At 46.2% G+C, this 22,886-nt stretch overlaps 1 protein-coding gene and 1 long non-coding RNA gene across 2 annotated transcripts in view; both read right to left on the reverse strand.

Annotated features, from left to right (window-relative positions):
• Positions 1-1,215: 1,215 nt before the first annotated feature.
• LOC138635814 (arginine and glutamate-rich protein 1-B) lies at positions 1,216-8,856 on the reverse strand. Its single transcript, XM_069723485.1, has 4 exons — positions 8,260-8,856; positions 5,936-6,161; positions 2,800-2,883; positions 1,216-2,414 (listed from the first exon to the last, which is right to left on the reverse strand). The coding sequence occupies exons 1-4, from the start codon at positions 8,589-8,591 to the stop codon at positions 2,250-2,252; spliced, it is 807 nt and encodes a 268-aa protein (XP_069579586.1). The 5' UTR covers positions 8,592-8,856; the 3' UTR covers positions 1,216-2,249.
• Positions 1,216-22,886, reverse strand: part of LOC138635815 (uncharacterized) — a 59,726-nt gene continuing 38,055 nt past the window's right edge. Inside the window, exon 2 of the long non-coding RNA XR_011312180.1 lies at positions 1,216-1,777. This is a non-coding gene — a long non-coding RNA (uncharacterized lncRNA). The remainder of the gene's footprint in view (positions 1,778-22,886) is intronic.

Here is a 22,886-nt window from a genome sequence, read left to right on the forward strand (position 1 = left end):
CGGTAAATTGTTTTGAGTAAATATAAACACGTCGTGACGGTATTTTGCCTCCGTAGGTCAGAAACGGTCCGGAGGACCCTCCGTCGTCGTTCCCGTGATGTGGCGGACTGGAAATTTTCTTTAATAACTCACCGCATTAAAAATCAAACGTGAATATCAGCTGCATCCGTCGCTGCTTCACTTCTTTAAAAACGTAGAGTTTCGGTGCGACAGCCACAATTGGATTTATTAGCGTTTCGCTTTTTAGCCCATTAAAATGTTTCCAAACACCGTCGTGAAAATCCGGGTGTACGTTCGTCGAGGGGGTGATTTGTCATCCTCTCTTAATCCGATGAGAGCGGGGGATGGGGGGGGGGTGGGGGGGAGGAGGAGGAGGAGGAAGGGGGCGCTCATGAACTCACGGTCAAGCTTGCAAAAAAATTATGTCGAGACACGTCGGGGCCTCCCGACGTCGCTGGAAACGAACAAGCGGCTGCACGAAAGTCCTCAAACTGCAGCTGCCAACTAATTAGGCAACGTTATTACAGGGATTCGGTTAACTGGACGTTGATGTATCGGCCTCCAGGGTTAGAAAAGAAAAGAAAAGAAAAGAAAAGAAAAGAAAAGAAAAGAAAAGAAAAGAAAAGAAAAGAAAAGAAAAGAAAAGGAAAATGGGAGAGCAGTTGCGCAATAAACCTGCAGGCAAACGGGAGGACGAGCGCCAGTGATGCCGCTGTCGAGCTTCAGGTGTACACGAATCAAACGCACCTCACGTGTCAGCGCAGGCATTCAATGGATTTATTGATCTGTTCAGTCCCTTGACAGTTGGGGGGGAGGGGCGAGGGGGGAGAGGAGGGGAGGAGGAGGTAGGGAAGGGGAGGGGAGGGGAGGGGCAATACATGACAAATTCAAGATCCCACAACAAAACAAAGAAAAGTCATTAACACTCACTTGAGGTCAGTGTGTCAGTCACACATTCACGCACACGTACACACACACACACACACACACACGTACACGTGCGCGTGCACGCACGCACACGCACACACACACACACACTGACCTCCAACCTTTTCGTCTTACCTGAACTTGTGCATCCTCTACGAATCAAGACTTACCAAAAGTGCGGCGCCGTTGCCGAGTTTAATTTACTACAAAAAACACAGCTGAGGGACCAGAAAACACACGAGCCGGAGCTTCGGGGGAGGGGGGGGGGGTTTGTTGTTTTTTTTCCCCCCCTACAACTCAACACAGTCCCGTCAAAACAAAAGCTCAAAAGTATTTATAACCGTTACTGTGACTTTCCTTCTGTTAGAGTCGTGGATTCATAACACAATCTTAACTGGGAGGGGAGGGAGGGAGAGGGGGAGGGGGAGTCAGCAACATCATCACACCGAGGCTAAATAACATTACATCATACAGGAAGTGAGCCTCGGTGCTTCCGGATCGGAGACGGCGGACGCATTTTTCCTGGCGTGGAGGTCGGTTGTTTTTTTTTTTTTTTTCGGATCATGGGCAGCGTGGGAGTTCGCCTGCGCTTTTAGGATTCCTCTCAGGACGACATGTCATTAAAAAAAAAAAAAAAGAGAAGAAGAAGCTGCAGGAAGTGAGGTGAGCAAGGTGGACGGGAGGAAGTCGACTGTGCTTTCTTTTTTTTTTTTGAAAGGCTGTGATTTGTTACCGCAGCGAAGGAGGAGAGTCTTACTTTAAAAAAACAAAAAAAAATGAAAAGCAGGGAAAACCACAGGCCAACTCCCAGGCTGCACACGAGCTCCCGCACACGCACACGCACACGCACCTCTCTGTCGGGACTGGATGTCTGCGGTGGTTCTGCTGGCTGTGAACACGCGGAGTTAAGACTTAACGGGGGGGGGGGGGGGGTGCATGTTAGAGCGACCTACATCAAGAGTTCAAGTTCCCTAAAAATGAAAAATAAAAACAAAACGAAGCACAAACAAGAGTCATCTGTGCGGTGGAGGGGAGGTGGAGGTGGAGGTGGAGGTGGTGTGGGCGGGGGGAGGGAGGCAGTCAGGTCCCTTCCAGGGCGAAGAGCTGCCTCCTCTTCCAGACCGGGTCACGCCCTCCTTTCTTTTTTTTTTGTCCCCCCCCCCCCTCTCGGCCTTCCTTCAGCACTTCCAAAACGAAGCGAGCGTTCCACAGAGGAGGAGGAGGAGGAGGATGAAGGATGAAGGCAGGACCAACTTGAGGGGGAGGCGGAGGAGGGGAAGAGGAGGCGGGCGTTTGGGAGGGGGGGTGGAGGTGGAGCAGTCTCATTCGGTGGCCTTCAGGGAGAAGGAGAGCTTGGGCCGGGACTTGCCCTTGCCGAGGATCATTTTCTGCTCCTCCTTCTGCTGCCTCTGACGGTCCTGCTCCAGCTTCATGCGCTCCTCGTGGATCTTTCTCTGCTCCTCCACGATACGCAACTGATCCTCGGCCTGCGGCGGAGACACGCAAAACAAAAAAGGTCGGACGGGGACAACAACAACAACAACAACAACAACAACAACCTCCCTGGGAAAAAAGAAAGAAAGTGCGTGCAGCCCTCAGCTTGTACAAATCAAATAAAGCACCGCTTTACAAATTAGTCCGACTTTAAGCTCATGTAGCCGACGGGAAGCAGGAACAAACCGAAGAACCGCGGCCGATAACCATCCATTCAAAGCCGCTCGACAGAAGCCGGCCTCGCTGCCAAAAGGACCGTTAAGCTCTCCGGTCGTGTTGCGGTACAATGTTCGTGATTAAAGACTTTTAGAACACGTAAAACCAGACCAGTGTGTGTGTGTGTGTGTGTGTGTGTGTGTGTGTGTGTGTGTGTCGTACCAGCTTGGCCTGAGCGTCGGCGATCTTGCGGTTATTCTCCTCCAGGATTTTTTCCAGCTCCTCCCGCTTCGATTTTTCTTCCTCCTAGAGGGGCGACACGGTGACATGTTAGCTCACGAACAGGCTACGGCCACTTATACACACACATACACACACACACACACACACACACATTACATTCGCCCTCTAATTGTCTCTCTCTCACACACACACACACACACACACTACCAGCAAGCAAAACAGGCACACGCGCACCCACACAAAGTGATTTACATCACAGAGAAGTTTGTTTCAGCCTCTCACACTGTGGCTCAGCCTGAATTTGACTTTTTTTTTAAAATTGTTTAAAATATACATAGAAAAGGGCCAAAAAAAATAAAGAGACTCTGGTGGAGAGGGGGGGTGACCCCCCCCTCCTGCTACGGCTGCTGACATCCATCCTAGAAAACATTTACAGCTAAGCCACACCTACAAGTACCCTCTGCATTATTATTATTATTATTATTATTATTATCGTTGTTGATTAAAAAAACAATATATAAAAAAAAAAAGGGGGGGGGAACCCACTCATCACACTCATAAAGAAGAGGACAGATATAAATGACAGACAGTTACAGTCTAGAAGAAAAATTCAGTTGCTGGTTGTTGTTTTTGTTTTTTTTTTCATTATAAAGCAAGAGAGAGATAGAAAATAAAAAAATAAAAAGGATACAAATAAAGGAGGGAATAGTTTTGGCTCACCGCTGCACGTATACCTACGCATTTTCCTTTTGCCTGTGTACCTACACAACCGGTGAAAAGCATTCGGCATTAAACGGTGGAATATTTACTGTCTCGTCCCGGACTGTGTGGCCCCCTGCAGAGACAGAGGAGCGCTCCCTTGGGGTGGGTACGGGGTGGGGGGAGGGGGTGGGTACGGGGAGGAGGGGGGATTCCTCATCTTTATAACTGATCTGTGTAGCGCTGTGTGTGTGTGTGTGTGTGTGTGCGTGTGTGTGTGTGCGCGTGTGTGTGTATGTGTGTGTGTGTGTGTGTGTGTGTGTGCTCGAGCAGGACCCCACCGGGGGGAGTGAGTGGGTGTGGGAGGGGGGGGGGGGAACGACACTTACAGTGACAGCACACAAGTCACACGGCTGAGCTGAAAGGCTGCAGGGCTAGTTAGGAAGGTGGTGAGTAAAAATGTATTTACAAGGTACCAAGATATCAGACTCAGCAGCAGCCCTATAGGAGAAGCAAGGTCATGAGAACAAAAACACAGCACAAAAAAAAAAAAAAAAAAAAAAGAAGCTCTTTGAACTGTAAGACAATAATCAGTATAAAAACAAAAATAAAAAAAACGATAAAAAGGTTAGATAGTTATAACCTCGTCAAACAGGAAGCAGGAAGTCCAGACTGTTAAGGGGGGGGGAAATACCTGTATGGGATAAACTGTCTGTGAATCAAACAGATGAGCAATTTCTACAGGTTTAAATCTCCTGACCTCTGACCCCCTGACCCAACTGGACCTTTGAACTCTGCACAGACGCCGTCCTGCTATTTTCTACCGAGTAAAACGGACCGAACCGAACCGGGAGGTTTAGAGAGCAGAGACGGAACGGTTGAATCCCGAGAAGGTAGAGAAGGAGCTGCACTTCTCACCCGATTAGTACCGAGCCGCTGCTCCCCCCCCCTCCCCCTGGGGATGTCGGGGTCACTCGGCTTTAGCTGCCCCCCCTCTCATTCACAATACATTACTACTGTAGTGTAAACAAACCCCCTTTATTATTTTTTTTTCTTCTTAATGGTGCCGGGGGGGCACCGGGGGTTTGTCAGATGTCGGTTATCCTCTTTATTCTCAAAAAAAAAAAAAAAAAAAAAAAAAAAAGCAAATATATATATTAAAAAAAAAAAAAAGGGGAAAGGTGGGGCGGGGGGTTGGTGGCTGAGAACAGCATCATTAAAAACCATTTAAAAGGTTGAGGATGAAAACTCAAACAAAAAAAACCTGCCAAACGCAATTCATCAAAAACTATAAAATGTCCTACAACTGTCTGGTGAAGTGGCATCTTTAAAAAAAAAATTTTTTTTAAATAAAATAAAATAAAAGACTTTATTTACAGACAATGACAGAGATGCTTACAGATATAAATAATACAAAAAAAAAAACAATGAAAAGTGAAGGGGGGGGGGGAATAAATGATGAAAATAGAGCACGAAGTCCATCAGGTTTTTTTTTTTTGTTGGTTTTTTTTTTTCCCCCTTTCTTTTTTTCTCAACCCCGCCGTGGCAAAACTTTCAGATCGGGCGGTGAGTCGGAGGTCCTCCTTCAACCGGCATTAAACGGACACTTTTAAGTTCCCGTAATTCTCACGGCGGGACCTGGAAGCTGCTCGGAGACCGTCAAACATTGCGGTAGCGCAACCTTAACGAGCGGGATTGCGAGTGTGATAGAGTTACTTTAGTCTGTGATATGAATAATAAAAGTGCTTTTTCGATGCCTCGCGACGGTCGGAAATGATCGCATAAATAATATTGTAAAGGTCGCCCAAGTTTGCCGTTCATACGGTAATTGTGATGCAACTTGTTCATTTTTTTTTTTTCTTTCTATCTGCTGTAAATTATTCACGTGTCCTCGTTTGAATCTTTTCTTTAATATACTGCAGAATGATAACCGGCTTGTCTCACTATCGTTAATATATATTTTATGTTGATATTAAATGTTAAATGGTTGGTTATTGTGTTTATTCCTTGAGTTTCTTTTTTGTGAAGTGGGAGGTCACCCGGCGGTGTTCATATACGGCAAATCGGGGCCCCCAAATTCTTTTAAAAAATCCTCGTTGTAAGCTTTAACCCTTAAAAGACTTACAAACGCAGTAGTCAAGACTGTTTAGTATGTTTTTGTGCAGGGGAAAAAAATCAAATAAATGAACAAGAACACTTTTATAATAAATTGCTCCTCTGCAGGACTTCCAGGTTTCTGCACCTTCCTGCAGTGAAACTTGTGCCACGGCAGGGGTTATAGAAGGAAATAAGAAGGAGTCCCTCCACCTCCACATGTCCCGGTGGTGGCGGTGGTGGCGGCGGGGGGAGGAGGAAGGAGGGAGAAGGGGGACAAGGGAAGGGAGGGGGGGGTTCGTTCCAAACGACCGAGCGTTACCTCTCTGGCCTTCTGCGCCGCCAGCTCGGCCTGCCGCTGCCGCTCCAGCTCCTCCAGCAGCTGCCGCTCCATGATGCGCTTCGCCTCCTCCACGCGCCGCAGCACCTCGCGCTCGATCTCGTCCTTTCGCTTCTCCAGCTCCTCCTCCACCCGCTTGGCCACCAGCTCCTCCACCCGCCGCGCCGTCTCCTCCTCGATCAGCTTCTCCTCGATCTCCTGCTGCCGGCTGCCGGAGGAGAGAAGATTTTAGGGCTTCGTTAAGAAGCACCGTACGGCATTTATACCAAATGCAAAGTGGTACAATTTTGGTATTCTGTATGAAATGAAGACCATGTTTACGAGCCAAAAGATGGGAGAGCTGCAGGCGCCACCTCCGACGTGACACAAAGTCCTTTTCTTTGATTTGATTTATTTCACACGTGTTGGATGTAAAAAAAACACAACAACAACGACACTGATGTCGGAGCCAGAAGCTGCCTTGCCCACGGGCACACGTCCTTTATCAGCCTTTCTGCACCTGCGGCAGCAGCCTGAAGGGTCGACGACGTTGATGGAGGTCACCTGTCGGCCTGTTTACCTTCTTTTTTTTTTCTCACTCTGAACAGGAAGTTACGAGGAGCTGGGAGGCGTGTTGTCACGGCACCTGCTGGCACGACTGTAAACACACACACACACACACACACACTCACACACTCTCTCTCTACGCCGGGCCTGGATCTGGTTTCAATACCGTCAGCCGCGGGGTAACCGGAGTCCCCCCCCTCACCCCACCTTCCTTCCTTATCTGCCACGTCTTTACATTTGTATGCCTGGTTAAGTGGCCCTATGGCTATTAGGCAACAGGACGAGACACTCAGGGCGCCAGGTGTGGGACAGCGGCTCGGATCTCGGGTGTCTCTACTGGGTACCACCCACACACACACACACACACACACACACACACACACACACACACACACACACAGAAACAACAGCAGCTTCCCTGTCCGACACATAGAAGCTGGCAGCCGACAATAAACGTGGCTGCTGTCACTCTTGTGTGCGGAAACCCGCTGAAGCGTTTCGCAACGAAGAGTCGTGACTATCATATCCATCTTTCTTGGTTCAGTCGGAGACGTCCGTCTTTAGATGTTGCTGCGAGGTTCACCGACCTACTTTCGCCCCACGAGCGTGCCTTACTACGTGCTTAATCTGCCGTGACTTCTCATAACTAATAAATGTATTTATATGGTGTTTTTTTTTTGTTTTTTTTTAACTCCACGTAAAGCGGCTGCTATTTCCACACTCGTTCGTGCATCGAACCGTCTTTTCTTCAGTTACTAAATATAATCCTGAATATTATTTGCACAGACCGGAGGCATGGCGGATAAATGACGTGAAAATGCAAAATATTTTGCATCATAATTACTCGAATCAGCAGCGATGCAAATTTGCGACAGAGATCTCTGACACGGAGGTGTTTTAAAAATCCAAATCAGTCCTGATACAGCAGCTGGACTGAGACGGTTTGGGAACATTTTTGGGTTCACACCTGACAAGTACAGGTGAGCCGGCCAATCACGGACAGAGCCGTGCAGCTCCGGAAAAGTTAGTGGGGGTGGGGGGGGTGCATCATTATCCCCTCTGCATGAATGAATGGAAACTCTTGGTGTCACAATCCCTGAATGTATCATATGATTTGGTTGATGCCTTTATGCAGCAGTGCAAAAAAAAAAAAAAAAAAGAAGCTCATAAAGATCAACCTCCTTCTAAAAAAAAGCATTAATAATTCAGTTCAAGACCTAAATAGTTTTTTCCCCGAGAATTAATTCACGTTTGGTGCAACTTCTCAACAAATGACTTGATTAAGTGATTTCAGAGCACTCAGCCGTTGTTTTGACTCCAAATATAATGAATAAAACGTGAAATAGATCAAATTATTTGCGAGACAAGCGTCTCAACTTCGGGGTTGGTTTGTTATTTTGGAGTTAGAAGGTCTGTAAAAGGTTACGCGTCATTTATTATTAAATTTCCACCCGTCATTTAATCTTAATATAAAGCGAAACCCCGTGATATGTTTTCCGGGGTTAAAAGGTGAGCCGGTTCCCTGCTCTGAGAGCGGGCGGAGAGGGAGGAGGTCAGAGGTCAGGTGGGCCTGCCGCAGCCCGACTAGTCTGCTGCTAGCATTTTTAGCATTAGCCTGCTAGCCCGGGGGAGCTAACGTTTAGGAGGCGAACTGAAGGGAGCTAGCCGAACATGTAGCTTAGCATGCTACCTGCAGGCCGAACACGACCAGCGTCGTTTAAGTGCATTTAATCCCGAGTCTCTTTATTAATAATACTCACATTTTCCTTTGTCTCTCCATCTCCGCCTTCCTCTCCTCCTCCTCCTTCCTCTGCTTCTCGTCCAGGGCGTTCCTCTTGCTCAGCGTCCGGCCGAAGATGTCGATGCGCTCCGGCGGCGAGGCCGCTCTCTCTCTGCGGGACGAAGCTGTCGTCGACCGGGAGCGGGAGCGCGACTCCCGGCGCCGGTTCCTCTTCGACTCCCGGGACTTGGACCTCTTCTTGGACCGCTCCCTGTCTTTGGATCGCGACCGAGAGCGGCTCCGTTTCTTACTGTGCTTGCTGCTTTTGGAGTGTTTGGACCGGGACGAGCTGCGGCTCCGTGAGCGGCCCATGTTCTCCTCCTCCACCGGCACGAGCGCTTTTCAACCCCCCCCCCCCAAAAAAAAAAAAACCTCCTCCCCTCCTCCTCCTCCCTCCGCTGCGCGTTGTGGCTTTAATGCCCGATAACAGGAACTGCGCCCCGCCGGCTGCTCTTAACGACAACAGATCAAGCGGAGCTGCTTGAGCGGTTCTGTTTTTGCAGAAATAATCCCGAGAAAAGTGGTTGTTATTTTGTCCTACTAACTCGCTGTAAAGAAAGATGGCGGTTTGTCGAGTTTCGAGTTTCCCAGCAGTCACCGCGGCTTTCGGCATTTTCCGTTGGTCTTCGGGATTCAAATGAAACGCGAACACACGTCTGTGGCATTCATGGGGCAAATATGCATTCCCCCCCCCCCCCCCCCCCCCCCCCCAAAACCTGCGTTTTTCTGATCAAAAAAAATGTTGCAGATTACAACAAAATAAAAAATGTGGATGACATGACAGTACGTGCAACATGAAGTACATGTAAATAATGAGCCTAACCTATACACCTAACCTATATATATATATATATATATAATGTACTGTATAAACTGTGCATTTTATATTTATATTTCTTACTGCTATTTTATTGCTTTTCTATTATTATATTCTATTCTAGTATTTTATTCTATTATTTCTATTATTATCTTATTGCTTCTGTATGCTGCTGTAGCGAAAAAAATTTCCCCTCGGGGATTAATAAAGTAAATACCTACCTACTCTACCCTATATATGTATATATATATATATATATATATATATATATATATATATATAGGTTAGGTAGTTACTTTATTACTCCCCGAGGGGAATTTTTTTTCCGCTACAGCAGCATACAGGAAGCAATAGATAATAATAGAAAGCAATAAAATATCAGTAAAATATCAGTAAAAATATAAAATATAAAAAATATATATATTAATAGTATATTATATTTATAATATCTATTCCATTTATAAGTCTGCCTACATCTAGGTTAGTTTGTACAAATACTGTGCAACATGAAGTACATGTAAATAATGAGCCTGACAAGCATTATGGAAGGAACATAAACTTGTGAACTCAACCAACAAATTGGCGTCCTCAAATTAATTCATGACGCATCGATGTTACATATTTGAGCACTGCAAGTTGGCCTATGCTTTAATTTGCACATTTAATTTGACATCAAAGAAAACACAACAGCCAATAGGAAGCGGAAGCTACAGGTTGCTGTGAGTCAGATATCACATTTTACCCCCTCAACACTTTTTCTGTGTCTTATTTACAGCTTTGTCTGCTTTCAGGAGCTCATGCAGCACTTTGTAGCTTCATTCAGTGCAAACTAAACAGAATCAGCACCATTTGTAATTTCATCTAAGTTAGCTGCTGGGAATTAATGCAGATCTTTCATTATTGGACAGAGATACATGGATATTAGTCAGATTTAGCCTCTTTGTGTGAAGTAAACTGGATTAAAAATTTGTGGAAGAGAATTCTTTTTTTTCTCGGTACACCTGCTGAACTGTATTTTCCTCTCACATTAAATTCAAACACCACATCGCTCACAGTGTGTTATATTTACTGAAGTCACATGCGTTACTGCATTCCAGCCTGAACCTCATCACTATACTGTATCCAGCCTGTCTTGCTCAATAATACAAATCAATAACTGCTGCGAGTGTTTTCTTTGAAGTCGTCCTCCAGCTCTCAAAGCAGCTTTAGGATTTGATTTTTGCCAGTGTTGCCCAAAAATGTGATTAGATTGCATTCTTGTGAAATCCCGGTGACAAAAGGCACACAAGAAGTTGAGCAAATAAAGCTTCTCGAGCTAATCTGGCTTCTCGTGCTAATCAAAACCAAAACCATATCCAGCTTTCATACTCGTGGCTGGATTACTGAGGAGGCCTGCCGGGCACCGGCCCTATAGGGGCCCCCGAGGGGATGCCCCGGGCCTCACCTGCACAATGCCAATGAAAGAGACACGGAACAACTAAAACAGAAGTAATGTGACAAAGAAGACACAAAACAACAGAAAGAAGCAAAGAGATGAACAAAATATATTGAGACACAAACCAACTATAAAGAGATGCAAAGTGACCACCAAATTACACAACTCAACCACAAATAGAAGAAAAGAGACACAAAACAACTACAAAGGGGTGTAAAGTGAAACAAAATAATCTACTGAGACACACAACAACCAGAAAAAAAAAGCAAAGACGCAAAATGAGAATCTACAAAAGATACAAAACAACTACAAAGACCAAAAAAAAAAAAGTGACAACAAAGAGACACAAAACAACCACCAACTGGAAAGAGGCTCGAACTGTGTTGTGAGTTTGTGTCTCTGAAGGATGTTGTTGTTGTTTTTTTACACATCTGTATCTGTGTATTAATATCAACTTAGCCACCAAATGTGGGAGATAAACATTGACAGGAAACACAGACGTGTCGAAGTTGAAACTTTCTTTCGGGTCGGCCGGTGACTGAACGTACATGACGAACGTGTTTCCACTTGTAAACCACGAGCGGTTGAACGGACGTGTTGCTCGGAGAGTTTGACGCTGATTTCACATCTTGTCTCCGTTTGACCTAAATTTAACTGTGCCGGCGTCCATTTAAAAAAAAAAAAAAAAACGTTTGTTTTCATGCCGGCATCGGGGGTCCGGGATGATGCTTTTTTTTTTAATTTTTTTTTTTTAATTTTTTTTTTTTATCTGAACTTGTAAATATAGAAACATCACATACAAGGGATGAGAAAAAAAAAAAAAAACCTTGACAATGACACAATCCTGCATGAAAAAAAAAACGATTGCCATCCTCGCGGTGGCAAAATGAGGCCATTGTGATAACTCTCCCCAGAGTGCAGCGCTCAAAATAAACTGCCATTACTATATTTAAAAACACATAACTCAAAAGCCCAGTGAATCAGCCTCGGAAAGGTCACTCCGCTCAAACTAAAAAAAAACCAAAGAGAGCTTCACACTTCACACGGAAGTTGTTTTTTTTTTTTTTAATTCAGTTTTTTTTTTTTTTTTTTTTTTTAATTACCTGCAACTGAGTCTAATTTTAGTAGAAAGAAAGAATTTGTTGAAGATCATACGGATTTTTGAGTTGTTGTGAACTGATAACGGTTGTCAAGATGAGTCGCTTTAACTTCCCTCACAGATGTAAAAAAAAAAAACAACAAGCGAGCCTGTTATTGTCGGATCGAGTGCGAGCATCACCTCAGCAATACAAAATGTTCCTCCAAATTAAAAAGCAAAAGACAGGAAAACGATGTGATTTTCTGTGCCAGAAATTGAGGGCAAGTCTCGGTTCATCCATCCAGGAGCATCCCCCCCCCCTCCAGCCGTTTTCCTTATCCCGACCGCTCAGAGCCAAAAGGTATCGATTTTCTGTAACTTGTGTTTTATTTTAATGATCCCGCGAATTCTTGTTCCCGCAGATGAGACGAGTCGGCATTGAGGCCGCCCCGATATGTCTTATTTTTCACTCTCTTAACGGGGGAAAGGGAGAGAGGTGCTTTTAAAGCGCCCCCCGCGCCCCCCCCCCACACACACACACACACACATACACACAGACACACACACACATACACAACTTTTGATGAATAATAGGAAATGTTTCACAGAGGCAGAGAGGAAAAGACGAGAAGCGGTGTGGATGTTTAAATGAAAGAATTTGCGTTGAGTTTGTCTGCTTTGCTTTCTGGGTGGTTTCGGGGTGGAAGCCGAAAAAAAAGAAGAGCGTTTTCAAAGAGCGGGTTTCGTGTTTCTCTAATCCCTCCTTCTTTTTTTTTTTTGCAGAGGTAATCTCAGGAGAAACAATTCAGATATGTCACTAATAATCACATGTCAGTCAAGGGCTTAAAAAAAAGGGTACGTGTGCCGCCAAAATAATTAATAATCGACATCTCTGAGGCGGTTAAATAAGTGGCCTGCTGTGATTTTCAGTATTTGTGATGCCACTGATTTCATTATGAGCTATTAAATGGGATTACTGCACTTCCTGTTTACGTGCATCCCCCCCCCAAAAAAAAAAGGTGCGTGCCGGTCCTTTAGAAGAGGAAGCTCGTGCTGAGCCCATTGACATCTGTGAATTCGGCTAAATCTCCGCAGTCAACATCATTTCAAACTGCAACTCAGCGACTCTAAAAGCATTCACAGAGTGTGGAAAATATTACGGTTCTCCACAGAATCCTTTTTTAAAAGCATTTTCAGACTCTCTAAGAAATGTCTCACTCGTATATATTTAAAGGTTTCCTAGAATTATCCTTCAGAAACTCGCAGAAACTAGAAACCCGGCTCGAGTTAATAAAAAAAAAAAAAAAAAGAAGAAAAGTCCATCCCTTTCACGTCGTGTGATCAAAGTTGGCCCTCGTCTTTTGACCGGGCCCCGCGGTGGCTCTTCAGGGGGAAAAAAAAACACTTAACAAACACAGGATCTCTTTTTAAAAAGCCCTGCCACATTGTCACATTGTCATGTTGATGGCCCGGGGGTCCCGAGATAAAGAGCCATTGAGGAGGGGGGAGGGGGAGGGAGGGAGGGGGCTGCTCCTCCCTCCACGGGCCTGAATGAGAACGGTTCTTTCACCTCAGGGCTGCTGGATATGGAAGAGGTGAGGAGCACACGGAGACAAAAAGGTGGGAGAAGGGGAAGGAGCGGAGGATATGGAGGAGAGAAGAGGGAGGCGGAGGAGGAGGCGGAGGAGGAGGAGGTTTTAGAAGGTCAGTGGAGTGGAGAGATACCGGAGGAAACTCACACCGATCATTACCAACTCACTTTATTCTCTATCGATTCTGATGTGTGTGTGTGTGTGTGTGTGTGTGTGTGTGTGTGTGTGTGTGTGTGTGTGTGTGTGTGTGTGTGTGTGTGTGTGTGTGTGTGTGTGTGTGGTTGCCAAATTTTGCCAAAAAACAGCTAATTTTGCTGAAAACCATCTAAACCCAAGTAAACAAACATAATAATGATAATAATAACAACGACCCTCAGATGTGTCAGAATGACCCGGTAGGACTCGGTGTCGTGCTTCTGCAACACTCGTACCACCGTCATTCTCTTGTCCTCTTTCAGCTCTGTGTTGTTTGAGTTGAGACGGTGAAGTTCAGGAAAACAACAACAACAACAACAACAACAACAACTTTTCTTTTTCTTCCAGATCCAGTCTTGAAGGCGACACGGGCAGAACACGACCCGAGTGAACCCGTGGAATCGTTACGACCCGGTCTGGTCCCGGCGGACTTATCGAACGGAGACGAGAAACAAAAAGCAGCACAATGTTACACCTGCTGTTTAAAAGTAGGAAGCAGCTGACTGACTGAGCATTATTTGGATTAGTGGATCATATATATCTTTGATATTTTTGGTTTTCCTTGGAAACATCCCGGTGTGGACGCTTTTTAATTTTTTATGTCACTTTTTTCATAAAAGAGACTCATTTGACAAGAACTGTGCATCTCTTTGTGCTTTTTTTTCCATCAATCGATAACGGACTGAAAAAACGTCTAGTTTGTGTCGTTTTGTTCTTTTTTTCTTCAAGTCTTTTGGGTTCAATTCAGGTAAACTTTTGTGGTTTTCTACGTCAAAAACTTTCCTTTAAAGGTTGTGTGAGCAGAACAATTTGAGTTATCGTTCACGCCTCCTTTGTGTTGGCTTAGTTTTGAGTTACTTTAGATTGATCATTGTCTCCCCGGCTGGCACCAATAAGAACCAATAACACGCAAGAAAAGTGTAACTTTAAGCCGTCACAGCAATTCAATAAACACAAATATCTTGTAAAGCTTTTTTTGGGGGGGGAGATTTAACTGCCTGGTTATGATTCCCTCAAAAGAAGAGCTCCTTCACCGCGACCGCCATACACCGAACGCCCTCCCTCCCCCTCCTTCTCTTTTTAAGAGATGTAATTAAGTGTCAGAGGAGCTTCAGAGATGACCTCCGCGACAGAAAGACTTCAGGATGGGGGGGGGGGGGGGGAACTTGGCTGTCACCGCCGCGTATATGTGGCGGTGGTCAGCGCCGAGGATCATCTTTCCCGCACGAGAAGACACACAGGGAGAGAGAGAGAGGAGGGACAGGTGAAAGCCAAAGGTCAGAGGTCAGGTTTTGAAGTCAAGGGGGGGGGGGGGGTGTAGCCAATCTGGTCTCTATCTTCATCTGAGACGAGCGGGTCCCCCCCCACCCCCCATGCTCCGGTCCCTGTCATCATGTCCGACCGAAATGACCGAGAAGAGTTCGGTATCAGGCCAATTATCGTCCGAAATTAAAACCTGCGAGTGGACGCAGACAAAAGGGGGCGAAAGATTTGACGGGGAACGGCGAGCCGCCGCCTTCACATCCAAAAACATGTGGGGGGGGATAAGAAGAGTTTTGACGAGTGTGAGTTTGGCATCTCCTCGGATTTGACTCCAGACTTTCAGTCTTTTTCTTCTCGTGCATACTTTTTTGAGAGCTCTGCTGAGAAAACTACAAACAGGAAGAGAGAGAGAGAGACACCATCCATCACAGGCTACACCACCTCCCTCCGAACGCTTTCACGGCCCACGGCGCTCGCTAGGCTGTAACAATGGCTGCTTCCTGCACGGGGAGGTGGGAAGGGGAGGGGAGGAGGAGAAGGGGGTGCCGCCGTGACGTCGAAAGCTTCAAGAACAGGGCAGAAATAAGAATGGAGCCAAGGTCTTACTCAACACTCAAGCTTTTTCCTTGAGAAATAAATCGCTTTCATATTCAACGCCCACTCAAACGTCCGCGGTGAAGGTGCGTCTATCCGTTCCCAGGTCGGACAACTGCTTCGACTTCCTTGGCTGCGGTTCAGGAATCACTTCCTGGGCTCTGGGAGGAGCCACATTCACTCAGGGATGATTACCTCGTACCGAGATAAAAAGGACCAGACCCTCTCTATTAGTCTGATGTCTTCAGTAGAACAACGTCTGAGTGAGGCGCTGCGGCCCCTTCGGGCCTCGTGGGGTTGGACGAGGTGAGAAGAAGCTCGCCTCGCCTTCGACTCCTTCAGACAGCGAAGCTCTGATCCCGGATAGCCGACTTTTGCACATGTTCCACATATGACAGGAAGAAGAAGAAGAAGAGCTCTTTTGTTGTGGGATGCAGGATGTAAATCATGATGAACATATGGTGCATAAAAAAAAAAAGTGCATCCAGTTTAATTACCTCCAGTTTTTTTTTTTTTTTTTTTTTTTTTGAGGGGGGGGCAGCAGTTTGTCATATTCAGACAGACCCCAAAAATGGAGTCTCATCCATTGATTTCACGAAGCACAGGAAAGGGGCTGGATGGTCCACCTCCCTCGCGACCCTTTTTTTACTGCCAGTAACCGGCTCTACTTGGCTTCTGGATTTAGTTTAGGTGCCGTTAATATGACTTTGCAGAGCCTTGAAATTATTCCTCGTAATGTTTCAGACCTTTAGGTTGGGTTTTGGGTTTTTTCGCTAACCCAGCTCTGGTTTTCTGATTTCTGAGTCCGGACCGAATTTATGGGGTCATAAATCAAAAGCTGCATCTCCTGCTCAACCGTGCTCGACTCTACGCACTTTTAGCATCACGTACTCTTCTGGATTTCGTTTTCCTCGTGACGGTATTTTCTAAATCACGGTTCACTACTAAAAACTAGAACATTTCACAGATAAAAACTGTTAATAAAGTTTAAAAGTTTCGTGTTTCTCCTTAAGGGCTTGAAGGTCGTGCGAGCACAACACCTCGAGGGCGAGCTTTGTTTGTTTTTCAGGTGGACGTGGCTTGAAGGAGGGAACTACGTCACATTTTCAGTGTCGGCTCAGCTGGCTTGGTGCCCCGATGAAGGCGAAAATAGTACCAAGTACCCCAAACCTACCGTTACTACATTATAGCTCGACCCCTTTTTCCTGCCCAGTTTTCCATCATAAATACTTTATTTTTAGGCCAAACGGCACGGATTAATACTCGATATCATTTCAACCATTAGTCAGCGTATAATCAATAGTTCTAAACTTGTTAAACCAGCATAAATATCCAAGAAAGCTCACTGACTGACAGTAAGGAGTTCAAACTGTTGTGAAAGTTGGATTTAAACTATCACATCACATCACGTCCCACCATTTCCAGTGTTCCTGATCTCTGCAGCAGCGTTGTGATCTGACCATCAGTTGCAGCTCGTTAACCCTCTTTACGACCTCCGAATATTCCTTTTGTCACCTCCTTCCTGTGACTGAATATACAGCATCCCCCCCGCTTCCATTACAAGCCATAAATATCCTCATCGGGGGTTAAATGTGGTTATAAAGAGCCTCCACCCCACCCCTCGCCCCCTCTCCGCCTCCACCCACTTCCACCATCCCATAAGGTTGTGTGAGTGATGTCCTGATTAAACACAGGCTGTGATTGATCCATCATATCCATCACCCTGCCTGTCCGGCGTCACAGCGTGGTGCAGGATTCCTTTCCCTTTGTGCAGCACACGTGTGTGTGTGTGTGTGTGTGTGTGTGTTCCTATATGTACGCTGCCTCGTGTTGCATAGGTGATGTTACGGAGTGTGTGACAAACCATGATTTGATCATCATTGTCAGCAGTAATCTAATTTCTTTTGCATATGTGTTTAAGTTGGGGGGGGGGGGGCGCCATATGTTCACTTAGAGTGAGTGAAGTTAAAGGGGGTGGGTGTGGGTGGGGGGGATGGGTGATGTTGTGTTCATGTGTCAAACGCAGTCTAAGATGTCACCTCTTCCTGTGTTGCCCCCCTCCCCCGCCCCCCGCCCCCCACCTCTCATCCATCTCCCTGACAGTGGCAGAAACAGTAGCCTCCCCGAGCGCTGCAGCGGGGCCCTCGGTGAGCAGCAGGGTGCCCCGGCCCCGCTATGTATGGAGGCCTTGTCTCCGCTCACGGGCGGGTTCAACTTGTCGAGGACACCCCGCCGTCACCGGGTCGACCTGTGAATGGAGCCGCCGGGGCCTCCAGAGCCGGATAGTTTAACACCTTCAACATGGCTGGAAATGATGTTAATACAAATGATTCGACAAATCCTTCCTATGTGCCTCCAGTTGAAACTTTCTTCTGCTGCCGAAGCCCGAGCAGAGCTAGGAGTTAAAAAAAAAGTCCCCAAAAATAGAGTTACAGAAACTTCAAAGGTTCTAATTCTAAACTGTATATAAAACCACAGACTGTATATAAAGTGTTCGTAGCTTCCGGCTCCACATAATGAGGCCGATGCAGAAGTGCCTTAAGCTGCATTACCACCGAGTGCCACTAGAGGTCGGCTCCAAAAAGCCTCCGGCTCCATAGACTCCCATTCAACTTCTTTCATCAAATACAAAGTCAATAAAATGTCTCCAGCAGTTATCTCGGTGTTGTTAGCTAAAGTCAGTCCTTCTTATTAGTTTTCTGGAGGTCCATCTGAAAATAATTCCTCATTCATTCGAAAATAAGCTTCAAAAAGACCTGTTTTTGGGGGCGTGTCTGTTTGATTGACAGGCCTCTGGTGCAATCAGGTTACAGCTATCGGTGGGCGGGATGTAGTATCGTCAGGTTTCCAATCAGATCAGTCAGATCCACCGCTGGCTCCTCTCCCAGCTTGTCCAAATATGGTCACTTCCTGCTCCGAACTTGCAAAGATGGTGACGGACAGAATCTGAACTGGAGGCTTCACCGTTCCTAGAAATAGTTCCTCCGGCTGGAAAACGCCTATTTATTTAGTGCTTGGCTAATTGTCTACAAGTCGATGTTGAGATGGAAATCAAAGACAGATTTTATAATTACAGAGTTACAAATACAGCGTTAATAATCTTCAAAGTGGACATAGACGGCGGACGCACGGTTTTCTGATAACGAACCGCGGCGGCCGTGCTGACGCAGCAGAGCTCCTCCAGCTGCTTACGCGTTGTGATGTCTGAGGCCTCCGTGCCTGCGAGCTGCCTGCCAATATCAGATGATGAACGCTCACATATTAATCACTGACTCAGCTGCGACTTGTCTGTCCTCGTTATCCCTCCACTGATTGTATCTTTTGTTGGTTTAGAGAAAAAAAAAAAAAGGCCCATCAGGTGTTATTAGCATCACATTGATGAATTTCTAATTATCTCCTTTGTGTGGCGAAATCTCTCCGCACGAAACACATGACGGTGCCAGGAAACACGCGTTTTGATGATTGATAATCATAACAGCAGCAAATCGAGCCCTGCTGGCGGCTCCGGGACGATGTACTCATGTTTTTTCGTTTTAAGAGCAATCTGTGTCATTGTTCTGGGAAAATTTGGGTTTCAAATTTGCCACAAAACCTGGAGCCCTGCAGTTATAAAAGTACAGAGAGCCTGCAGGCGTGCAGTCGTCCTTGACGGATGAAGAAAAGGTCAATAAAACAGTTAGTCCACAGCTTCCTTCACACTTGAATAAAACCTAAAAGCAGACTGAGATTGGTCACCGAATCAAAAGGAGGAAAGAAGACGTAAAAAGAGCTGGGAGCAAACCTGGGTCAAATGTTTGCTGCCTGTTTGTTTTAACCTGCCTGGAGTGCCAGACGGGTGGGGTTAGTGGAAGAAAAAAAAAGAGAAAAAGAAAGAAGACAATGCGAGTGCCAAGCTTGGAGACAATCACGGGAAAGCAATAGAAAATCCTTTTTAGCACTTTTGGCAGCGACACAGAAGAGTCGCGGAGAATAATTTGATGGAAGGTGTGTTTGGTGGAGAGGAAGACGGCGTAACGAGCTCCAACCAGCGGTGACGTCACCCGTTGGTTTGTGAACGTTATGAAGCCTGCAGTTCAGATTTTTGTCCTAACTGGACTAGACATGAACCAGGCCGGTCAATCAAACAAAAACACATCTTTCTGAAGCTTATTTTCTAATGAATGAGGGATTATTTTCAGATGGACCTCCAGAAAACTAATAAGAAGGAGCGACTTTAGCTAACAACACCGAGATAACTGCTGGGGACATTTTATTGACTTTGTATTTGATGAGAGAAGTTGAATGGGAGTCTATGGAGCCGGAGGCTTTTTGGAGCCAACCTCTAGTGGCACTCGGTGGTATTGCAGCTTAAGACACTTCTGCATCGGCCTTATTTTTCCAGATTGGAGGAAGAGGCTGAAAAGGAAGATTCACTTTCACGTGTTCTCTCTAAGTTGAACTCATCAATCAAAGTCCAAATAAAAGATGAAGCACAGAGTCTTTGATCTGAGATCTCTTAATTATCATGTTAGCTGTATTCAGCTGAAACATTCCCTGCAGCAGCAGATAGATCAGTAGGGCTGATACCAGAAGACCCAGAGGGTCCGTTCTTTTATCCAGACAATAGAGGAGGACGGGCCCCTGGCCTGATTCACATTCAATATGGAGATCGCTGCTGTTGTCAAACTCTCTGGTGAAACACTCGCTCCCTCTCCAGGGCGCAACTAAACTTAGCCGACCTCTGACCCCCGAAAGTAAACCCCTCTGAACCCTCGGTCGTGTATGTGGCCCCCTTCCTGCTCTCGTAAAGCCCGTTAATTGGAGAAGGAAGGAAAAGCGAGGCTCCGTAGCAAAACGGTGCTCTGGAGAAGACGTTGGCCTCAGACGCTGATGTCGGGGACAGTAAATTAATTCTCGTGTTTTTGCAGAACTTCAGAAGACGTCCGAGTGTGCTCGGGTATAAAAGCCCCGAGGCGCCGGAAAAATGCGCTCCGAGGGCCGATGAAAACGCCGCTGCGCGCCGTCTGAGACTACAACATTTTACTCAAAGCTGTTCCTTGTCCGACGGGGAGCTTCCTGAGGTCGAGGATGCTGTAAAAGAGATGTCAATCAAGACGGGTTGTTTTTTAAATGAAGATCTCGACCTTCGCAGGCGAGTTTTTTTCGGTAAAATTGCTGAAATTAGAAAAAAAATTGCAAGCCGAGGAAAAGAAAATGTGTTTTTTTAATTTTTTTTTATTGAAAATGGACAGTTAGTTTTTGTAATAAGGTACATTTTGTTTAGACTTCTGTTGAAGAATTTTTTTTTTGTAGACAAAGCAAGTGCCGACCAAACACTGACGTCATCGTTGGTTTGTGAATGTTATGAAGCCTACAAGTCAGATTCTGTCGGTCACCATGTTGGCTAGTTCGGAGCAGGTTGGAGCAGGATGTGACCACATTTGGACGAGCTGGGGGAGAGGACCCAGCGGTGGATCTTGTATTTGATGAGAGAAGTTGAATGGTAGTCTACGGAGCCGGAGAATTTTTGGAGCCGACCTCTACTGGCACTTGGTGGTATTGCAGCTTAAGGCGCTTCTGCATCGGCCTCATTTTTCAGATGTGGAAGCTACGAACACTTTTATATCCAGTCTGTGCTGATGTCACTGAAATGTCCTGGTGTATTCAGACTCCTTCAGAAAAAGGAGCTCCGTGCAGAGTGGGAACCACCGACTAATCAATTCTTGTGTCGATCTCACATCCTTTTTTTTCCTCACGGACTCCCAGCCGGCCCTCATCGCTCCTCTCCCTCGGGTCCTGAGTGGTTCCCCTGACTTATTTAGAGCCCCCCCACCGGGCCGAGGTCCCAAGTCCCAGAGCTCGGTGCTGGAATTTGATTAGTCAGTGTTCCCCAAGGACCTCAGAGCACACTCCTCTCATCCCCCTCACACACACACACACACACACACACACACACACACACACACACACACACACACACACACACACACACACACACACACACACACACACACACACACACACACACACACACTGCTCCGGTTGGCCTCTATTTTCTGCTGTGACTGACAGCTGTATTGAGCAGGTTGAGCGGCGTGACAGCGGCTCTCTAAATGGGCGCGCCTGATCTAGGCGCCCCCAGTGGCCTCATGACACCCCGACGACACCCCGATGACCCCGCCCTGCTGAGCTGTTTAACGCTGTCACACACACACACACACACACACACACACACACACACACACACACACACACACACACACACACACACACACACACACACGAATCAACGACCCCCAAAACGTCCAACGAAACTCGACACACTGTGGAAACCCAATGTTCTCATGCATAATGTTGAAAAATGCCGATTATCTCCGGCACCGAACGCCACTTTAAGACTCATCAAATCCACCAACTCTTTACCCTTGATCACAAAAAAACAAAACATATTTGGCCACTTGTCGTTGTTGCACTCTTGGCAACCGCAAAACTCAAAGTTATCTCATTAAATGAGCCGAGTCTCCGGGCGCAGCGAACGCCAGGCGGTGCTACTGTAAATACACTCTCACCATCTGGAGTGTGTGTGTGTGTGTGTGTGTGTGTGTGTGTGTGTGTGTGTGTGTGTGTGTGTGTGTGTGTGTGTGTGTGTGTGTGTGTGTGTGTGTGTGTGTGTGTGTGTCACTCTGCTCTCCCCGTGACCTGCACTAGCCTCTTGCTAGGTGGCAACAGCATGCCAAGCCATCGAACAGCTGTCCCCGTCTCTCATGTGTCTTAGTAATCGCAGAGTCATCGAGAAGTTTCTTTTATTTTCCTGCAACGATAAAAAAAAAAAAAAAAAACTACAGTTCTGCAGCGTTCAGAGCAGAATCAGAAAGTCGTAGTGTTTTTATTTTTCCAACTGTAAAACAACCTGCCGGGTATTTTTTCATGTCGCGACCTTTCACTGACCACCTCCACCACTTCGGCCACTTTCATGTTCCGCTCAGCCTGTGGGGAATGTCCACCAGCCAGGACTCCCACAGCCTCCAGCACACATGCAGCCTAGATCGGCCCAGGAGGCACATACCCCATGCAGGTGTTAAGCTAGGGGCTAACAAGCAGCCTGATAATAACGGCTGGAATAACCCTGCAGAAGAAGAGATGAGTCGGGATATAAAGAAACAGGAAAAAAAAAACCTGATTGCACTACAGGCCTGGCAATCAAACAGACACGCCCCCCAAAACAGGTCTTTTTTAATCTTATTTTCTAATGAATGAGGGATTATTTTCAGATGGACCTCCAGAAAAATAGTAAGAAGGAGTAACTTTAGCTAACAAAACCGAGATAACTGCTGGTGACATTTTATTGACTTTGTATTTGATGAGAGAAGTTGAACGGGAGTCTACGGAGACGGAGGCTTTTTGGAGCCGACCTCTAGTGGCACTCGGCGGTATTGCAGCTTGAGACACTTTTGCATCGGACTCATTTTTCAGATCCTTTGTTCAACTGTACAAGTAAAAGCTTAGTAATAAAGATAAATAGATATGAATAATAATGAGTATGACTCACACAGTCAGACACCCCTCGAATGTCTCTAGCTGCTGTTTTCACACCGTCCGCTACCGATAAATGCAAAAAAATGCTGCGAAAGACTCATTAGCGATGCAGCGGAGA

This window comes from Brachyistius frenatus, unplaced genomic scaffold (genome assembly GCF_029030835.1).
Source record: "Brachyistius frenatus isolate BFR_SWC_R1_liver_20210118 unplaced genomic scaffold, ASM2903083v1 Contig_330, whole genome shotgun sequence".
Lineage (NCBI taxonomy): Eukaryota > Metazoa > Chordata > Actinopteri > Embiotocidae > Brachyistius > Brachyistius frenatus.

Bases quoted from the DNA above. Each gene is read 5' to 3' on its own strand.
- LOC138635814 (XM_069723485.1), bottom strand. From the start codon at position 8,591: ATGGGCCGCTCACGGAGCCGCAGCTCGTCCCGGTCCAAACACTCCAAA. The intron at 6,162-8,259 runs GTGAGTATTATT...CTCCTCCGGCAG, and splicing joins ATGGAGAGACAAAGGAAAAT to CCGGCAGCAGGAGATCGAGG. The intron at 2,884-5,935 runs GTAACGCTCGGT...TCGCCCCTCTAG, and splicing joins CGGCGCAGAAGGCCAGAGAG to GAGGAAGAAAAATCGAAGCG.